The sequence below is a fragment of the Callorhinchus milii genome, unplaced genomic scaffold, assembly GCF_018977255.1.
Source record: "Callorhinchus milii isolate IMCB2004 unplaced genomic scaffold, IMCB_Cmil_1.0 Scaffold2, whole genome shotgun sequence".
NCBI classification, from domain to species: Eukaryota; Metazoa; Chordata; class Chondrichthyes; order Chimaeriformes; family Callorhinchidae; genus Callorhinchus; species Callorhinchus milii.
The window spans coordinates 7,511,571-7,533,154 of NW_024704743.1; the positions used below are offsets into that span (position 1 = coordinate 7,511,571).

At 41.9% G+C, this 21,584-nt stretch overlaps 1 protein-coding gene across 4 annotated transcripts in view; it reads left to right on the forward strand.

The window, feature by feature from the left end:
- Positions 1–16,311, forward strand: part of jcada (junctional cadherin 5 associated a) — a 92,015-nt gene extending 75,704 nt beyond the window's left edge. For all 4 annotated transcript variants that reach the window (XM_007905441.2, XM_007905439.2, XM_007905442.2 and 1 more), the window contains 2 exons: positions 2,762–6,828; positions 15,247–16,311. In XM_007905441.2, the coding sequence (XP_007903632.2) occupies positions 2,762–6,828; positions 15,247–15,281 (4,102 nt within the window). In that variant the 3' untranslated portion in view covers positions 15,282–16,311. The remainder of the gene's footprint in view (positions 1–2,761; positions 6,829–15,246) is intronic.
- Positions 16,312–21,584: the final 5,273 nt, after the last annotated feature.

Genomic DNA, 21,584 nt, shown 5'->3' on the forward strand with positions numbered 1-21,584 from the left:
GGGAGGCAGTGGGGAGGAGAGGTGGTGATGGGGGAATTCTACTAAAAATCTAACATTTTGATTTTGTTTGAGTATCCATTCATTTTTACAATTTGCTTTGCTTTAAACAAAAGACCGCCTCACTTTAGAGCCAAATTTCTGTGTAAAAAGTTACATAACAGAGGTTCAGCACGCGAACAGCCTACTCCTCACCGCATAATCCCACCCAGAAGGGCTCAGGCTCCAGCTTCCCAGGTGCAATGTTACAGACTGGATTTCTTCAGCCCACAGCAGCACTTGCCTCTCAGTGCTGTGGCGTAGATGCATTGCAGTTTGCAGTGTTTGACTGAGGGGCTGAGCTGCTTTTGCAGGCACATTGTGTGGGATTTTTCTTGTTTTTGCTTTCTGTCCTGGTCACAATCCAAACGTATGATGGGTTTGAGGCGAGGAATTATGTGAAGAGATTTAACAAGGTGGACTTGGTGACACAGAACACGCTCTTCCATTTCTGGAACCTGACTTTGGATCTAGTGCTGCAGGACATTATGATAAACTCTTCTTACTGACGACTCTGAAAGGTCAAGTACCCAGTGCTTTCACTGGTGCCAAGGTTAATAATTGTTAAGGGTTTTTATGTTGTTGATTTGTTTAATAATGGAAAGGAGAGGAAGGGAATGGAGCTAGTGGAGTCTGAATATTGTGACAGAATGTGAAAGGGAAGATTCATACAGGTATGGATGCTTTAAACGTTGCAATAGTAGAGAAAATGCAGATGAGAGTAAGTGTAAGATGTATGATGATAATACCGTATTAATCGTTGCATTTGATACAATGCCTTTCACGTCGGGAGGGCGTCTCAAAGCGCTTCACAGGATGTTACTGTAAAGTGGAGTAACTTTTTGTTTGTAGGAGAATGCTGCAGCTAATTTACCATAGCAATATCCCACAAACAGCCATGAAATGAGTGATTAATTTTACCTTGGGGATTGTTGGCCAGAACACCGGGAGAAATTCCTAAAATGAGCTCCTTTGATGGCCAAGTTGGTAAAGCGGTTGCGGCATGTAAATGTGAACCATACAGACCTGGATTACCACCCCCCTCACTCTCGTCTGATCTCTAGTTTGTGCTGAGTAGCCTGATTACCACCAGGACCTTCAAAAGTTGCCGTCTCAGCCTGGGAAAGGGAGAAGAGAAATCAAGCACACTTCCCGCACCCCAAGCTCAAAATTGCTGTGGTAGTGACCCCTGCTGGAAGTGTTGGTAGATGCTCTGTGTCCACACGGAAATCCTAGAAGCGAGGGTCCCTTTGTAACCCAGTCTCATTTTTAAGCCAACAACTTCCAACTACCATGTTATAATAGGGGATGGTCTGCATTGGATGTTGGGATCTCCATTGCAGACCCCCACCCTCTGGAACCCCCTCCCCAAGCTAGCATGCTATCACAGGGGGTTGGATGAAACACATGTTGAGATCTCCATTCTTCATTCACAGACCGTGCAAAACCTAACTCCCTATCTGGAATGTGATGAAGTAGTGAGTAACGGGCGTAAATAGGGTTTACGGCTAATTGTAATTTCTGGAAACAATCTATGTGTTTCCCGGTTGTTAGTCGATTGGTGGATTGCCTTTCCGAGGGAAATAATCCCTTAAAAAATAATAATAATTTGGTCACTCAATCCATGACTGTGTGGGGGGGGGCATTTCAGCAGGTTTGATTGATTGCTGGATATGGCATCTGGTCCCTTGGTTACTGTTGACCCACCACAGATTTATAGTTTTACTCTGGACTAGTCCTTTCCCACATGAGGGTGCACTCTTCAACAACAACAACAATGTTATTGTTCAGATTTAATAGGGGTCCTGTGGGCTATTGCTACTGAACCATAAGATATCACCACTGAGCTCCTCGTTCTCATTTAATAAAACAAGGCATCCCTGTTTTTCTGTCTGATTCATGCCTTTAATGAGAGAAGTGCCTGAAATATAGGATCTGGTTATTATACTCAGACTGAAATCACCAGTTTTGACTGTCAGTTCACCAGGCCTATATAGTTATAGTTCTGAATTAATAAGTTCTGTAGCATATTGATTAGAGCACTCGCCTCGCAAGCGAGAGGACCTGGGTTTGATTCCCAGGTGGGGAGAAACCTTAGGCAAGTTTCCTTACTCCACACATCTCTGTTTACCTAACAGTAAGTAAGAACCCGGTTGTTAGTTGATTGGCGGATCGCTTTTCCAGGGGTAAAAATCCCTTAAATGATAATAATAAATTGGTCACTCAATTCATGACTGTTTGTGGGACACTGCTGTGTGCAATTGGCTACTATCAATTCACTTTACAGTATATTCTGTGAAGCGCTTTGAGACATCTCAAAAACATGATAAGGCACTATGACAAATGAAAGGATTATTAATGTGCATGTACCATTTACATGCTGCTCCCACATTCTTCCAAGCATGTTAACATTTCTTTGGGCAACAAATTGTTACATGCACCCTTCTCTTTTGGTGAAATATAAAATGAATGATTACAATTTTTAAAAAGTACGTTATAGGCTGGATTCATGACAGTATACTTAGAAATTTTCCAGGACAGAAGAAGACCATTGTGTAGAAAAATTGGTATAAAATGGCCCCCGCATGTTAAGAAACATGACTGCTGAATTCTAACAATTCATTCCTTCTTTAAGGTCTAATCAACAAGAAAATTATTCTGAATAGGGTGACCGAGAGTTTCTTAGTAGTGACTAACTCATTCTCCATGTCATTCACCGCTACAGGCTGAATGGTGGTCCTCCATTACTCTGCCCATCTGGACCAAAATCAGAGAAGGACATCACCTACTGGAGACGAAGAGGACAAGACTTCAGTGTTTTACTAGATTATACAAACCGAGGGGACTCAGACTACAGGGGATACAATGCAACAAAAACTCAAAACATTCCAAACACTGAACAAGGAGCAATGCATCTTCAACATGCAGCACTGAAGGAAAAGCAGCGTACGGCAGAGACGAGCAGAATAAATGAGCAAAAGCATTGGTTTGTAGAAGGTCAGAGTATGATGGCGAAGGAGATGTATGAGGACAAGTGGAGATTGCCAGAGGATCGGATGTGCCAAAGCTTGGGCACGGAGGAATGGAGGTCTTCTTTGGGAAGACAACTGTCTGATGGGAATGGACACAGGTTTGGACATGGCCTGTTTTCCCAAGTAGTTGGTAACGAAGCATGTAAAACAGAAAGAGGACAGAATATAAGAAAGGAAAAGTCTCAGTCGCTGCCCAGAGTTGTACCAGAGAGCAGTGGCAACGAATTTCAGACAAGTCTGCATTACATTGATATGTCTGGGCTGGATGGAGATAGATTGGAAAATCAGCGTTTGCAGGGCTATAAATTACAAGACAGCAGCTCATATTTTAATTCTAAAGCAAGTTCAAACTTTACTGAAAGTTTTGGGCAAAGTGCTCAGTTTGCGCTGTTGTCAAAACCGAAGTTCAGTCGACCACTGAAACCTCCTTCCTATGAACTGTACCAGCAAATAAGGAGAAGTTCAGAGATGATACCTAGTCTCCAGGTTCGTGGAGAGAACGATGAGCAGGTGACCTATTTTGCCAAGGACGAAGCAATTGCAGGGTCGAATTCCTACTCCCAAGCTGCCGCTACTACTACCAGCCTGGAGCCACCAGGCTACGTGCCTCCTCCATCATACAAAGCACCACCTCAGCAGAAAGTCAGTCAGAAATGTTCCGATAAAGTGCCTAGCTGTAACAACATGTGCCAACCCTACCGGTCAGCAGAGACTCCTAGTGATAAGGCTCATTGGTCTCTGGAACATCAGGAGAGAGACTGTGCTCAGCAAAAGCAGATACTTATCAACACTGGCTCCAAAGAACAACTCCTGCAAGCAAAGAGCACACCTCAAGAAAGGGAAATTCATAATTCATCGCATAATGGTTACATGGATGATCAAAAGGCTTTTGTTAAATACATCCCCTTTGATGATCCTCGAATCAGACATATTACTATAGTGCAGTCAGAGAAGCAATATGGTGAGGCCAATACTAAACATGAACAGCGGAATGCATGGGACCGTGCTCCCAATGGAAACAAAACATTTGAACCATCAGACCATTGCAGTGCCTTTTCTGTTCCACTTGGGTCAGTTTATTCCACTCAGGCAGGGCTGAGGCCTATTGTTGATTGTACATCTGGCAACAGATGGTTGGTTGCATCCAAGCCAGAAAATCAGAATGGTACGAAGTCTGACCATTGTTGCAAACCATATGTCAGAAACCAGTGTGACTCCTCATTAAAGTCTAACTCAACAGTTTGTTCAAACACAAACCAGCCAGCAGCTTTTCCACAGCCAAGCACCAACACTAGACAGGAAGCACATACGAATCAAGGCACTTTTGAGACTATAACCCAGGTAAAAAAGTGGGAACCAGATTCTCAGTGCTTTGAAATTCAAGAAAAGAAACGTCCAAAAAGAAGAATGACCGAGACTATATTTTGCCTTGTGTCGGTTCCGGTAAAAACACAAGAAGACTGTTCAAACGGAGGTACTGTAAACGTCGAGGTGAGTGATGCGAATGCTGAAAAGGACACAGATGAAAGTGCTGGAAACTTAACAGAACAAAGTCTCTTGAGCATGTCTTCCTCTGACCTGGAGTTACAAGCATTGATGGGAAATATGACGGCAGAAAATGGGCTGAAGAGACCAGAGATATGGAAGGATGTTAGCAATAGACATAGAGCTGGCTATAATTTTAACCAACACAATGTATTGAGAGCCACAGGTTCCTGGCCAGGTGACCAGTATAGAGATCAAGAAACACAAACAAGTTTCAATAAAGCTCCCCGGAGTGCTAAGCAAATCACTGGGATTATGAAAAAGCTTGCAACAGGCAGCCAGACACAAAGCCAGAACTGTTCAGAACCTGCAGTCGTGAAAGACAATCAGAGAAGTGAGGAAGTTACAACCATCAATGACCAGAAATATAAACAGAGCGTATTCTCAATAAATGGTCAAACAAGCTTATATCCATCTACCAACAGTGCTTTCTCAAGGACAACTTCTGCACAGAATCAGGTTAGCAATGTTAACGCTCACCAAAGTTATCTTGAAGTGTCTTCAAAAAACTTGCGTGAAAAAGACGTAAGCATAGAAGACCTTGTGGAGTATAACGTAAGGGGAATACAAGCAACCTCCAACAATAGCAGAGAGGCTGTAGGGTTTGGACAGTTCCTCTTGAAGCCTGTAAACCGGCGACCTTGGGATGCAATAAGCGAATTGGAAAGTTTCAATAAAGAGATTCAGGAAGTCGAGGATCATAACAGGCAGTTTAAGGCCAAGGAAGATGGCGATCAGACTGAGACCCAACCAGCAAACCCAGATGCAGACGGTTCAAATGGACAAACGGTAAAATGTCAGAAACCCACTCTGCCTGTGCCTGAAAAATCTTCAGCCAAAATTAGCAAGGCCAAAGAAGAGTTGGAAAGTCGCGAAAGTCAAATGTGCCACAATGACATGTACATCACTTCTGAATCACAAACATTTTCGAAAGTAGGTGCTGTTGACAGGAAGCAGGGCAGCCAGTCAGGTCATTTGTTTTGGGACCTTCTCAACACAAGAACATTGGATTCTGAAGGCAGTACAGGCATAAAAGCATCAACAGCAAAAGGTGTACAATTTACAGAAGTAAACCATGAACAGAATGTAGATGGCATCAGTGACAAAAGGCAAAATAAAAGCATCAATGGAGTGAGAAAGCGTATGTACTATTTAAGTGAAACAGCGGCAGAAAGCAACAGGAGTAAAGACATATCGACCAATGCTATGGCGCCAAGCAAACAATCCGTGCCCAATGACACTGAATGTGATGATACGATTGGATTGACTCTGGTTCACAAAGATCCGGATTATTTTGAAACTGAGCTGAACTCTCGAAAGTGTCAAAAAAGCACAAAACCAAATGTCGATAACCTTAACGACCTCTTTGAGCAGAAGACTGCAGAATTGGCCAAAAATGAATCACTGGAAGAAAGGGCCTCAAGGATTTTAGGAATAGAGGTAGCAGTGGAATCGTTGATTTCTTCGGGGAAAAAAATCAGGAACCAGGATGCCGAGGAAAATGAGACAAAATGTTTCGCAGAGCAGGAAGTCATCTGTTCTGGTCATTTTCCATCAGGCAAAATGTACTCTTCCGTAGAACCGCTATGGTGTGCAACAACAGACCTTTCGGATGTGAATAAGCTACCAGAATGGAAACAAAGCCCATTCAATGGAACAGCCCCTTGGGTACCTGGTGAACACAAAGCGCTGGGGAATAAATTGCCAAAACGACCCAGAGAAAAGAACGAAGATTCACAGTGGGAGAAAAGGGCCATCATAAACGAGCTGTTCCATGGACCGTTCACGGAGTTCTACAGTTGGGCTGACAAACACTGCTGCTTTAGCACAGAGGGAGAAACCGTCCCTGCTCCAGGCGCGGACAGAAAAAGTCGGAACACGTCGGAGATGATCGGTGCTCTGCAGGGCAAGCTGTCAGTGTCGCCACATCGAGCTGCTCTCGATCGCTTGGCCAGAATGAAGGAAGTGGATTCAGTTTCTCGCATAAGACGTCTCAGCATCAAAAGTACCGATTCTGGAGATGAACTGGAGGAGGAGCAATACAGCGCAGAGCAAGGAGAGAAGGAAAGTGGTGTCTATGTATCAGCCAGGAAGGAAGGCACTTGCACAACAAGCTTAAGTGTCTCTTTGACCATCAAGACGACATCACTGGACCATGACTTGAAGCCTTTTGTGTCTTCGCGAACAACTGATGCTGAGAGCAGAGAGAATGGAGGTACGTCTTTATAAAACGTTCACAAGGCAATGCCGTGACTATATTAACAACATCACAGAATAGCACCAGGAGAGAGATATGTATGTATTGTAAGGGAGGTGGAGTGGAGTGTTTCTTGTCTGAGCTGTTTCACTCACCTTCCTGCATATTACTTTGAAATCACAATCCAGGTCAGCACCACAAAGCAGTGCCGGGCGAGTGCTGCATTGGTGGACTTGCTGTCCTTCAGATGAGACATTCAACCGAGGCCCCATCTGCCTGTTCATTTGGACATTTAAGATCCCGTTGCACTGATTGAAAAGAGAAGGGGCTTTCTCCTGGTGTCCCAGCCAACAAACCCCCAGATAAAATTGGCTGTTCACTTCCTGGTTGTTTGTAATTCCTGCAAAGCGCTTTGAGATGTTTTCTCGATGTGAAAATGCTACATCAAAAGCCAGGATTATTATTATTATTATTTTATCAACTGGAAGAATCGCAAATTCCATGCTGTCCCCAATGTAAAACGTTTACGTCTGTGTTTGGGACTAAAATATAAATTAGTACCTTACCTTAAGCCAACTAGCAGGCACATTTCAGCCATTTCAGTGACTGTTACCACAGTGACTGATTACATTCTGAAAGGAATGGATGATTTAAATAATAATTATCCTTGCATTTGACATAGTGTCTTATCGTATCTTTGAGACACCTCAAAGCGCTTCACAGAATATATTATAAAGTGAATTGACTATATGTTTTGTGGGCGAATGACTTTGATGGTCGCGTTTCAAAATAAACCCGAGCTCCCAGTGCTGGTGTGTGTAATCTGGGTGTCACAAGTAAAAGACTCTTAATTTGCTGCATCTCATTCATTTCCAGCCAAGTGAGTACATAGACAGCATCAATCCAACCACCCTCAGCTGTCACAGTAGAGGGGAGACCCGTTATAACATGGTGGTTTGGTTTGTTAATTCCGACCCTGTGTTATAACGAGACCCGATACTCAATTTTACTACAAATGTACACACCCAGTCAGTTTGCTCCTGCACACTGCTCGTTCCCATCCCAAAAGAAAAAAATGGCCAACTTCAAGATCATTAGGACATCCCAGACATCACTTCCTGTTGCTGCACATGTGCAAAGCAGGAAGTGACATCACCACGACCTGATGCATCGGATGCCGACTGGCGAATGGGGGAAAAAAGTGAGTTGACTATGCCTTGGGTGCAACCACACTATAACTGAATCTGTGCTATAAAGAAGCACATTATAAAGGGGCTGCACTCTATTAGCAATTTGATTTAATTTCAGTCATTCAAACCTTTAGCCTGGCATATGTCATTCTGTTAGCTGCCCACAGAGTCTTCTGAAAACAGCAGGAAAGGTAAGAGTCAATGCCATTCCACTGCACTGGGACAGCTCACCCTCACGTAAGGAGGTGACAATGTCTTTTGTCAATCATTCCTCCTTTAGACCAATTAAATCTCTAAAACAAAAACAGTGTGCATTTTGTTAAAGGTCTTTGAGACTGAGTATTAGGGAACTATACCCCAGAGTGCCTCCGCCTTGCCCCCTCCCTCCTTGTGTGCTTGATGGCAACTTCTTGACCTGTTTTAGCACCGGAATGCAGGGAGTAACGGGGCTAACCATGAACACGCTGCCATCTCACCTCACTATAGGTGACTTGGAGGTGGGATGGGGGTTATGGTTCCAAAAGACTGGTTTAATACAGGACTCCGCTGTAATTAAAAACAGAAGGGAGTTTCTCCTGGTGTCCTGTCCCAGCAGTCCTGCAGACCTGGGACCTTCTGCATGCAAATTGGCTGCACTTGACAGCAGTTATCTGTGAAGTGCTTTGAGATATTTTAATGCTGTCGGCACTATATCAAATGCAACGGATTATCATTTTCATTTGTTCCGAAACGTAGCTGCTCATGACACATCTCACTTCTGTGCAAGGTGAAAAATGGGCAAAGGATGGACTACAACTGAGGCACAAAAGGAAAGGGTTCCAACTGTGACTTTGGTCTTATTGTGCAGCAGGCGTTCGCTGGTTGTCAAATGCTCCCTATTGCTTAAAATGAGCAAACATGGTTTAATAATGTACGCTATCAATCTATTCAGAGGCAAGGACATAAAGTGTATGTATGCACAAGGGACAGATTACTGGAGGTACAGCCTAAATATACAGATGTTGGTAAGCAAATAGCCAGTCCAGGCCAGTCATAATTTATATGGTTATAATATATACTCTTTTATATCCTGGTGAACAGACTATCAACCGAGCTCAATTGGTAGCCGTTTTGTCTCTGAATCAGGAGGTTGTAGGTTCAAGCCCCAAGTCAGGGCTTCACAGAGTTCACATTGCCTCAAATTAGCTGCCGCATTCGCCTCCAAAGTACAGTTACTTCACTTTACAGTAATTCCTGTGAAGCGTTCCAAGATATCTCAATGACATGATATGGTGCCATATCAAATGCAAGGATTATTATTACTGTATTAATAATGATAAGATTTTATAAGATAAAAGTATAAGAAAGATATTAGGGGATCTAAAAGAGAATTTAGGAGGAACTCTTAATGCAGAGGGTCGTGAGACTATGGAACTCGCTGATGAAGTGGAAGTTGAATCAGATAGTGTAGATGCAATCAAGAGGAAGCTGGACCTTCACACGAGGGAGAGGGGAATAGAAGGGAGTAAGGAGTGGGTGGAGACTTGTGTGGAGTATGAATGTCAGCACAAACTAGTTGGACTTGAATGCCTGTTTCCTTGTGGTAAATTCTACGTAAATCTATGTAATTTCATTAATAACAAATAATGTTTTGTATGTACTAAGGAAATGATCATTGTGGGACAGTAATACTTTACAATAAAAAACATACGCAGGTGTTACGTTAAACAGATGGCTCCACAGGTGAGGGGGACAGTTTACATTGTAAAGTGTAGCACGTGACTAATAATTGTATATACAGCTGATAATTTAACTGGAAAGCAAGCAAACCAATTCCGTGCGTAGCCAGGATCTGCAGTCAAAACATCAGGACAGCACCAGGTGCCATTCAAAGCATACAATCAACAGGAGGTAAATAAAGAGGATAAAATAAATGTCAGGTGGTCAAACACATCATTCGAGAAAACTGCAAGGTAACACACATGTCATGAAGAACATATATTAAACCTAGGTCCTGTCTATCCATGTAGGTGAACTTTAAAGATCCCAAGGCAGTATTTGAAAACAGAAGGGAATTTCTTCTGGTGTTCAGGCCAACAATCCCCCCAAATAAAATAAAATTGGTCCTTCACCCTATGGCTGTTTGTGGGACGTTGCCGTGCGCAAATTGGCTATTGGGTTCACCTCTTAAAAACATAGTCACTCCACCTTCACAGTAAATCTGCTGAAGCTTTGAGGCGTTCTCCTGTCATGAAAGGCCCTATGCCAAATACAAGGATCATTATTATTATGACGAGAATATTTATAGAGAAAACGTGTTTTTTATATTCCTTAGGCATCGCATCAAGTATTGACCATGGTTCCATGTATGAAAGGTAGTTAGGTTGAAGCTGATTGTGGCAGATGTTCTATACTTCTGTTATACTTGCACTGCAGTGCAGTATCTTTCTAAAGAAATTCATTATGGATTTCTTTCACGCGGTGGCAGGTTGAGCCTGCACCAACTAACTCCCAGCTTTGCCTCCCGCTCCTCAGCAGTAAAAAATTCAGCAGCTCCCCTCTCCCGAGATGTTTCCAGAGATGAAGAGTTCTTAGAACATGAATTTTGAATTTAAGTTTGTGAAATATGTAAAATATACCCGAAGGTTCTTGTCTTTTAAGAGCAATGAGATGAGGGAAAAGGGCACAGCTTGGTGGCAAATGCCGAGATTGGATGTTAGCAGAGCTCAAGGTCATTGCTTACAGCCTGAATTCCCCTCTCCCTCATGTGAAGGTCTAGCTTTCTCTTAAATCCCTACTTCTGTCAGCTGATTTGCAACCTGACAGAAGGAGTGAGGTGTAAGATTCTACTTAAACCTCGTGACAAGAAAGAATCTGAATTTTTATAGCGCTTTATCACGTCAGGATGTCTCAAAGCACTTTACACATAATTGTGTGAAGTTTAATGTCTATTTTGTTGGCAGAACCACAACCATTTGCGCTAGCAAAATCCCACAAGCAGCCACAAAGAAGAATGATTGATTAATCAGGAGTTTTACAAACATTACCTTGGTTTAAGCAAAAGTACCTCTGACAAAGCATCTCTGTCCCACTACTGCACTAGATTGTCAGCCTGGACTATGACCTCAAGTCCCGAATTGTGGGTTGAACCTTCAGATCCAAAGGAGAAAGTGCTACCAAATGAGCATGGCTGACAAAGAGCTTAACAGTGTACGGTGACAAGAAGCAGACCAGTTGAGTAATGGGTAGGGAGGAATACAAGCCCTGAGAGGCAATGGTAGCTGACACTTAGTAGTGTGAATAATGCTGCTTTTAAATTGAACTTTTGACATTGCTTTGGTGTCCTCATAAATCCCGATCTTGTCCTTCTCAAGGCAACTCGAGATAAACTCTTGCCCTGACATCGCCCACATCCAAGGAACGAGTAAACAAACAGAAAAAAAAATTAAACCGGCTTTATTCCTAAATCCATGTGCCTCAGTTGCCACAACAAGAACAAATTGCATTTATAGTAATAATAATCCTTGCATTTGATATAGCGCCTTATCACGTCTTCGAGATGTCTCAAAGCGCTTCATAGAATATACTGTAAAGTGAATTGACTGTATATCTTTGTGGAGTCCTGTAGCTCAGTGGTTAGAGCACTCGCTTTGCAAGTGAGAGACCTGAGTTCAATTCCAGGCAGAGGGCGAAACCTTGGGCAAGTTTCCTTACTCCACACAGAGCCTAATAATAATCCCTCCAAAAACCAAAAACAATAATAAATTGGTAATTTTCAATCTACGACTGTTTGTGGGACACTGCTGTGCGCAATTGGCTGCCGCGTTCGCCCACAAATATACAGTCAATTCACTTTCTGTGAAGCGCTTTGGGACGTCCTCCCGACGTGAAAAACGCTATATCAAATGCAAGGATTATTATTATTATTATTTGTAGGCGAAACTCAGCAGCCAATTGCGCACAGCAGTGTCCCACAGACCATCATGGATTGAAGTGACCAATTTTTTTTTTTTTAAGGAATTATTACCTCCGGAAAAGCGATCTGCTAATCGACTAACAACCGGGTTCCTACTTACTGCTAGGTAAACAGAGGCGTGTGGAGTAAGGAAACTTGCCCAACGTTTTGCGACTGAGCTACAGGACTCCACGCACCTTTCATGTTAGGAGGTCATTCCAAGGTGCTGGACAGTCAGGGATTTGCATCCAAACTGGGGGTTGGAATCAAGAAGAGAAGAGAGCAAGGGAGCTAGGGGTGGGAGGATGACCGGAGGCATGCTTAAAGGATTATTGATCATGTTGAAGCAATTGAGGTATTGATTAATAGTGCAGTATTGAAGCAATTCTTGCAAAGGCACACTAAAAGGATTTCAAGTGAACTTTTACAATAGAATACAATTTACATAGGCAGAAGGATGCCTCAAAGTGCTTTACACAGCTGCCTGAGGACCCGAGTGAGTGGGTGAGGTGGGGGGAGGGAGAAGATGATGGAAAGCGAAGTCAAAGAGGTCAGAATCACAGGGACCCAGGGATGGAGGATGCTATATAAATATAAATTGTTGTTACTGAAATTAGTAATTGATTTTGCCGGGCTTTGGATTTTTTCTCTACCCAGCACTTTCTCTACCCAGCACTTTCTCTACGCAGAAAACGTCAGAGCACATGCTTGTTTTTTGAAAAGTAAACATTGGACTGGACTTTGACTGGGCCTGGCAGATGGCTAGCATGTCGGAGCATTGCTGATCATTATATTAATTTATCTGAAACCGTAGTTAAGAAACAGGAGCTATGTCAATAACCACAGCTCCAGCCTCTTCACAAAACCAATAGCTGCACCTCCGAAAAATGAGACCACGCTTGATAAGCAGCTCAGCAGGTTGATAACACGAAACATACATCCCAACAGAACCAGGATCCCAAATATTCCAGTAATTAATTCACCTTTTAACATCTGCCATGTGTAAACCAACTTATGTAATATAAAAGCCATTTTTGCCACCACACACTTTTCAGACTGCATTTTAATGGTGTTCTGCAGCATTCTCGTTTTCGTTTTAGAAGGTTTTGGGCACAGGCCCTACATCAGAGACTTTCAGCGAGGTTGACAGGGCAGTGTTGGGGAAGCCATGCATTTTCGGAGTTCCTTCAAGTGAATCATTGAACCAAGATCCCATCTGCCTGTTCAGGGGGATGTTTCAAGTCCCATGACATTACTCGAAAAGAGAACAATGTCTCACACCTATATTCCTCCAGATAAATTGATTATTCCCCTTCCGGCTGCTTGTAGGTCTTTGCTGTGCACAAATTAGCTGTCGTGTTTGCCTAAAAAAAATGTCTTGACCACACTTAACAGTAATTACAACAATAACAAACAACAGCAAAATAAATTTGTAAAGCGCCTTTCACAGCGGGAGGAATTCCCAAGGCCATGGACAATAAGGGATTTGGGCCCGAGCTGGGGGTTGGGATCAGGAGGGTGGAGGGGAGAAGGTAGGGGTAGGAGGGTGGCTGAAGGCACGGTCGAAGAGCAGGGTCTAGAGACATGCCTTGAAGGAGGCAAGGGAGGGAGCGAGGTGAAGGGACGGTGGAATGGAGTTCCAAGGGTGGGGGCAGAGAGGCTGACGGCCCGACCGCCAATGGTGGGGGAGGCCGGGAGGGGGACTTGGAGCAGGCCGGAGCCTGCTGAGCAGAGGCAATGGACAGGTTGATATGGCGTTAGCAGGTCACAGAGGTAGGAGGGAGCAAGGCCTTGGAGACTTTACTGTATTTGAGATGTTATGACCTGAGAGCTGCAACATCAAATGCAGGATTTATATATATGTGTTTATTGACGGACTACATTTCACCCCAGTGAACTTTTAGACATCTTGACAACATGATAATAATAAGCGAGTGGACCCAGGTAGGATTCCCAGGCAGTGCAAAACCGGAGGCAAGTTTCCTTACTCCGCACGCCTCTGTTTACCTAGCAGTAAGTAGTTGTGAGTCGATTGGCGGATGACTTTTCAGGGTTAATAATCCCTCCTTCGTGGGATACTGTGTGCAATTGGCTGACACGCTTCGCCCACAAATTACACAGTCAATCCACTTTACAACATTTTCTGTGAAGCTCTTTGCTACATCTCAATGATGTGATAAGGCGCTATATCAAATGCAAGGATTATTTTGTAATATATTAATTTGCAAAACATACAATACTGCAATATCCAGAGTGATCATAAGAGGGAGCTAATCACTACCACATCACCACAAGGCAGTAAAGTTTAATGGCTTTGTTTTGTGTTCTGGTGTTTGTGATTACATTAATGAACATCAGTTATTTAAAGTCAGCAGGAACAGACCAGACTTTTTATGGGCTATTTAAGGATTGACTGATATGAAGACAGTATATTTGAAGCTCTGTAGCACTACTATTTATTTTGGCAGGCAATTTTGTTTTGCGATGTGTAAACAATCTTGTCCAAATAGAATATAGCACTAATTGCCTTTCGCACATAAATTCTCCAGGACTCAATATTCTGCTCAAAGAAGTCTAGGCTGACATTTCATGTTAATCAAGTTCTGACACATTTTTGGAAGGAATTTTATCCGTTTCATAGCCACAAAATATACATTCATTTCACTTTACAGTATATCCTGTGAAGCGCTTTGAGACGTCTCCAAGATGTGATAAGTTGCTATATCAAATGAGGATTATTATTCTATTGTAAACTTTTGTTTTTTCACTGTGTTGAAAAGATCTATTAAAGATTTGGGGGTCTAATTTACAATATTTTGACTTTTTCATAATTAATGTGTAATTATCAATTTCTAAAACATAAATTATGCCAATGTGTTATCAGTCAGAGTATGTCAGCAGGTTCACTCCCACCTCTGGTTCAGAAGGTTCACAAGATTACAAGATTGGTTTGGATGAATAAAACCGTTTGTTCCATCGAATCTCATTGTTACATCTCCCTTTGTTCCATCCCCCCCCCCCCCCTCAGTATCCTGGCCTCAACCACCCTTCCTCGTGATCTGTTCCAGTCGTTAATTACTTTCTGTATAAAGTAAAACTTTATGGTGTCTGTCATGAAATTGCCCCTTGTAACTCAATCTGTGCTTGATGCATCCTAAGCATTGATCTGGGTTTACCCTATAACTCTTGAGTGCTTTTATTCAATATATCCGCATATTGTTTATACACACTGTAGTGTGAGTGAGTGCAAACTTCAAGTGCAAGACAGATGTTGATGTGCTTTCCTTTACTTAGATCACTCCTGTTTTCCAGATGCTTACGACCCCAGCAAAGTCGAAACTGTGTGAGAGGACGTGAATGAAGGGACTTCAGGAAAACGTTAAGGTTTTTACACTGTGATCTGGTTCACAAGACTGCCTTCCATCAAATGCAAACATCTGGCCTGCCTTCTGCACGCACTGTTTATATTAATAAATGTATTGATAAAGTGCTGTATCACTGCCAGGAGGAAGTTCGTCAGACACAGAAGCCTCTGTTAACCTTGCAGTATATTGACAGAAGTCGCTGGAAACACACAGCAGGTCAGGCAACATCCAGGGAGAGAGGAAAACCTTTCCGTAGATGCAACCTTGCAGTGTCTGATCAGACCGTAATCTCCAGTGAAGATTAGAGCCTTCTGCATTGAACATCTCTTTCTGGACTCGATAGGAAACATTGGCTGGATTCACTTGCATACCATGTGCTGAATTGCTGCCACTTTATCACAACCGTTGCCTGTTTGTGAGGGTGCATTCTTAAGCCCAGTTGAATTTGCAATCATCTGCAAATTGTTCTGTGAAACATATACATGCTTTCAAATCACCTAATTCCTTCAGTGTCTTCTTCGTTTACAGGGTAATGTGAACGTTGCAGGGAATTATGCAGTGAACTGCTTTCTTCCAATTAATATTAATGTATAAAAGAATTGTTAAAAGAAAATATTGTGTGTAGCTCACAGTTTGCAATATATAATTTTATTAGAGACTAAATTAAGTAGGTCTGAGACGTGCACTAACCGTGAGTCTCTACTCCCCCACCACTCCCCATCATCGATCTAATATTTGGAAGTTAAATAATTCGCAGACAGCATTTTCAGTGTGAAGCTTATTGCAAAAGATGATTCCACTGAGGCTGTGTCATTCACAGTCACAGCCAGTCCTGTTCAGTGTCATTATGGTGCTGATACTGTGCATCCAGCAACCTGTCTGTTGTCGTGAATCTAGAAACTGGTGAGCAAACCACAGAATAATAGTCTGAAAAAGCACCCGTAATTCATAGGAGTCTTGGTAGCAGTGGTTAGAGCAATCACCTCGTAAGCAAGAGGACCTGAGTTTGATTCCCGGGCAGGGCAAAACCTTAGGCAAGTTTCATTACTCCGCACGCCTCTGTTTACCCAGCAGTAAGTAGGAACCTAGTTGTTAGTTGATTGGCGGATCGCTTTTCCCGGGGTAATAATCTCTTCAATAATTTTTTTTTAAAAAATAATAATTTGATCATTCAATCAATGACTGTTTGTGGGACACTGCTGTCCGCAATTGGCTGCCGCGTTTCACCCACAAAATGTACAGTCAATTCAGTTATATTCTGCAAAGCGCTTTGAGATGCCTCGAAGATGTGATAAGATGCTATAATCAAATGCAAAGATTATTATTATATCAGCAAATTCGCCAGCACTTTGCTCCCTTTCTTGGAATTGCTTGCGTTTAAGGGAGCTGAGAACTGTTATAAATGCACATAATGTCTGTATCGCTCTTTTACAAAAGTGGAATGTAACCCCTTATTTGTTTGCTGGTGCCTTGCAGACTGACTACTAAACGTCTCGAAGACGTGATAAGGCGCTATATCAAATGCAAGGATTATTATTATTATTATAAACTGAAGTCGTTTCAGTAGAGAGGGGTTCAAAGAGTATTACTGTAAATAAAATGTTATGTATATTTATTTTTGACGTATACAGTGTTATGAAAATGACTTTAAAAAAAGGATTGTTATTGAACTTGGTTATTCAGAATTGGAATATCAGCCTAGTTACAGACAGAACCAGATTAACATTACAGTACAAGGCATTAAAACTGTTTGAAGTCAGGTTAAGGGGATATATGCAGGCCGAAATTTAGTGGGACGATTCCCTGCTTCTGGCTCAGAGAACAAAGGATTATTAATGACCTTTTGCTGTGCAAACAAACTATATGCGGTTTAATAATCTCTGACTAATAGGCCTCGTGTCTGCACAAAGCTTATTTACCAGGTGGCAGACTGTGTCCAGGTGCTGTACTTGTGCAGAGCTAATTGCCTGATCAACATATGATATTATGGATCAAGACGTATTTCCATTGATCTCAACAGAAAAGCACAAATGACCAGTGTTTACATATTGATCGAGCATCGTAAAGGAAGTTTCCAACAACAACTGAGACCTGTATGTGCAGGTCTGTCTCCTGATAAGCTCTTTTAAATGGACCTACTGCTCATCGATGTTCAATGGTTGTTTTCTTATACTCTAGTAATATTGATACTATTGCAAGTTTGAGTAGACAATGCCAATTTTGAAATTCTTATTAATTCTAACACAATATGTGTACTTTCTATGACAGAATATTCATTATTTTTCTAACATTTAAACAAATAAATAGCAAATACTGAACAAAGTGAGTTATATTATATAAAGTTGCAATGTAACTATGCTGGTCTGCAAGGGGGTCCGACTTGAGTCCCATAGAACATCAGTATTCAAACATTAATGAAAATTAACACGAAGTCAGGTAAACTTACAGCTGACTCACACACACACACATATATATAGATAAAATGTATAATTTTAATGCATATCTATATAGAAAGTTCTACAAAGGGACAGCAACAACAACAAGAAAATAACTTGCATTTATAAAGCGCCCTTCATGCGGGTAGCGACGTGGAGTGCTTAAAGTGACTTTGAAAAAGGGTTGCACTATATGCAGTTATATTGAGTATTCCAAAATGACAGCAGTTATTATGTTGATGTTCAACCGGTTGCTAGTCCCAGACAGTCACACTCAGTGGGCAGTGTAGCCTCTAAAACCAGAGAAGTATTGTTCGAATGGAAAAGCATCAAAGGTATACTTAACATACAAGGTTGGACCCGTCCAACAAAAGGACAGCTCTTAACTTGAACAGAAACCCAAACTGTGATGTTGGTGCCAAATACAATAACGTAGAGAAACAAAAAGTTTCTGTCTCGTATGGAAATCTTTATCGTGGCCAATCTGCTTTTATTGCCAAAAGAATTCACCTGAACGTGATACACAGTATGAACAAAAAACGGAAATGTGTTGCTGTCCTTTTAGGAAGTCAATATTTTTATTCTTTTTTCTGTCGTAATTTCTACAGCACACTTAAATAGTTGCAGTGTTTCTCGCCTTTGCGGAGATGTAATTAATAGCAGTATCCGAATGGTATGTGGTGTTCCACATGCTATCCTTTCCTTTTATATGGTCAAGTAGCCCATTGTGAATAAACCCAGATACAGATGCATCTGGTGCTGATAATATTTGTATTTCATTGACTCAGCTGTGGAGAAAAAAAAAGCCACAATCTGCTTTGTATCTTAGAAAGCCGTTGAATTATTTTTGAAAACATAATTATGTATTTGTATAGAGTGTAAAAGGATACGTACGGAGTAAAATAAAAGGGAGCTCGCTCATTTTTCTTTGAGGCTTGCCATTAACTTCAATTTATCAACACAATGTAAATATTAAATCACAAACTGTCTATGTATCACTGATGTATATTATTCCAATTTATCAATGAATAAAGCATATGCATGGCACAATTGAAGTTACAGGTTCTTGAAACATCCCTCCTTTGTTTCTATTAATTTATTGCTGTGTGCAAATTGGTTGCTACATTTGCCTATGAAATACCATCATTACACTTTATAGTGAATCATGTGAAGCATTTTGAGACATCCTCCAGACCTGAAAGACACTACCAAATGCATGGATTATTATTGTTATATCCTCCGATTTTTACCTACTTCCAGATTATGCCTACCAGACATTCTGCTCAAGCCAAGACGATAGAACAAGAGGCATAACCCTCCCTGCTCCCTATATTGTGATAACGACTTCTTAAACCTCTTGTGACCCTCATCTCAAAACTGTAAACTCCTTACTTCCCTCAGTTTACCCTCCATCAGTCTTCCCTTCCCCTGAGGTCTACCAGAGGTGATCATCACTTGGGAAAGCTCGTAATCACAATCAGTGACTTGCTTTCACAAACCCACCGTAAGTTAACTGCACTTTAAAAAAAACATCTGCTTCCAGCTTCCCATGAGTAAGTGACTGCATTAGTTTCCTTATCACTCGGCACCCCTTTTCATGCTTTATCCTGATAAGGAGGCATCAACAACAACAACAACTTGCGTTTATATAAGCTGTTAATGCCTCCTCAACACCCCTCATGCAGGATCCACCCACCAGGTGTGTCAGCCTGGCTCAGTTTGTAGCATTCTCATCTCTGAGTCAGAAAGTTATGGGCATCGAGCCCCACATAGGGATTTTGAACACACAGCCTCGAGTGACACTCCAGTGCAATACTGGAGGAGGGCTGTGTTATCGGAGGTGGCGTCATTCGGATGAGACGTTAAGCCAAGGTCCCATCAGTGCCACTATTTGAAGATCTTATGAACCTATTTGAAAAGACTTTCTCCCAGTGAATAAAATTGATCATTCATTGCATGAATGTTTATGGTGGACATCGCAGAAACAAACCAACTGGCCATGTTTGTCTACAAAATGCACAGCCGCTACACTTAATGATATATCCTGTGAAGTGCTTTGAGAGAACCTCCTGACATGAAAGACGTTATATGAAACATAAGTCACATTGTTATTATTCTTGGTTCCTGCTGAATCTTGAATATTAAATTCAAGCACACAGTCAGATTAAAAACAATACTTGAAACAGAAGATTTCGCTTTTTCAAACTTCAAAGTACAGACTTTGATAATAATGTAATAATATTGTCACCTTCCAGCAGCTCTTTCAATAACTCTCGATTAATGAACTTCAGTAATATATCACGCAGGAACAGGTTCTTTGAAGTTGCTACAGTATTTGTCAGTGGTCACGAACCATTGGATTCAGTGATGTAAGTTCCCACAGGTATCAAATATCAAACAAAAGTGAACTACTTTTCAGCACACACTGCTATGGACGTGGAAATCATGCAAACATGATTTTGTAAAATAATAATAATAATCTTTCAATTTGGTACTCTACAAAGCTTTCCACTTCATGAGAACATCTCAGCGCTTGACAAAGTGTCTCCTGCCCTCCGTTCGACCATCAGTGGCCACACTTTCAGTCACTGCGACCTGAAACTCTGGAACACACTTTCTCCATCCCTCCATCTTGTCCCTTGCCCACCTTCAGATCCCGCCTGAAGACCTTCCTCTTCGACTGTGCCTACCATCATCTCCACCCGGCAAGTTGTTGTTGACAGGATTTACTGTAAGGTGTAGTGACTGTATTTATAGTCAAACACGGCAGCTCATTTGCACACAGCAATGCACCAAAAGCAGCCGTGAAGTGATTGGCCAACTTTTTTTATCTGGGGGATTTGTTGACCAGGACACCAGGGGAAACTGTCTTCTCCTTTAGAGTCGTGCCCTGAGATGTTTAACATCCACATAAACAGACAGACAGGACCTCAGTTTAACATCTCATCCAAAGGATGGCACTCCTCCAGCACTGCATTTGAGTGTCAGCTTAGAGTGTCCTTTAGACTATGCGAGTTCCAAGTCCTGATGAGGAGTTTGAACCCACAACTTTCTGATACACAAATGAGAGTGCTGCCAATTGAGCCAGACATGACAGAGAGAGAGAGAGATTCTGTGAGAAACTTGCATCAAGGAACAGTAAGTAATTTATGATCTCAGATGCCATCTTGTACTACTACAGTATCTGAAATATTCACAGCTGTCCTTTGTAGCAGAACATTCCTGTCAACTAAATAGAAAAGATGAGATTGATGGCACGAGGCAAATTTAACCACAACCTCTAGTACTAAGTGATGTATTCACATGGAGACAGAGAAGAAGCAGATATGTAAGGAGGGTTTGAGAAGATAAAAAGGGAGTAGCTATTTTCACTGGTCATTAATACAATACAATTTACATTTCTATATTTCTATCGTGCTTTTCACGAGAGGAACACATCTCAAAGCTTTTTATTCAGATAGCTGGACACCCAAGTCAGAGGGATTAGGAAGTGTGGATTTGACCGAAATCGCGGTCAAAGAGCTAAATCTTTAGGTGAGCTATAAAAGGTGAGGGGGCAAGGGGAGTCTAAGGTACACCAGGATGGCGTTCCAGAGAGCAGGTGCGGAATGACCGAAAACTCATCCAATGATGGTGCGGAAAACCAGCTAAAATCCATAACAGCTTTTAAGAGGGAATTAAATCAATACTGAAAAAGGAAACATACAAAAGGGTGTGAGGAAAGGGAGGAAACTGAATGGAGAGCTCTTTCAGCGTGTCGGAACAGGCAAGATGTGTAGAATGGCCCCCTTCTCTGCTGATAAGTCCTATGATTCTAGGAAATGAAGCCCACAATTCCATACAGCACATT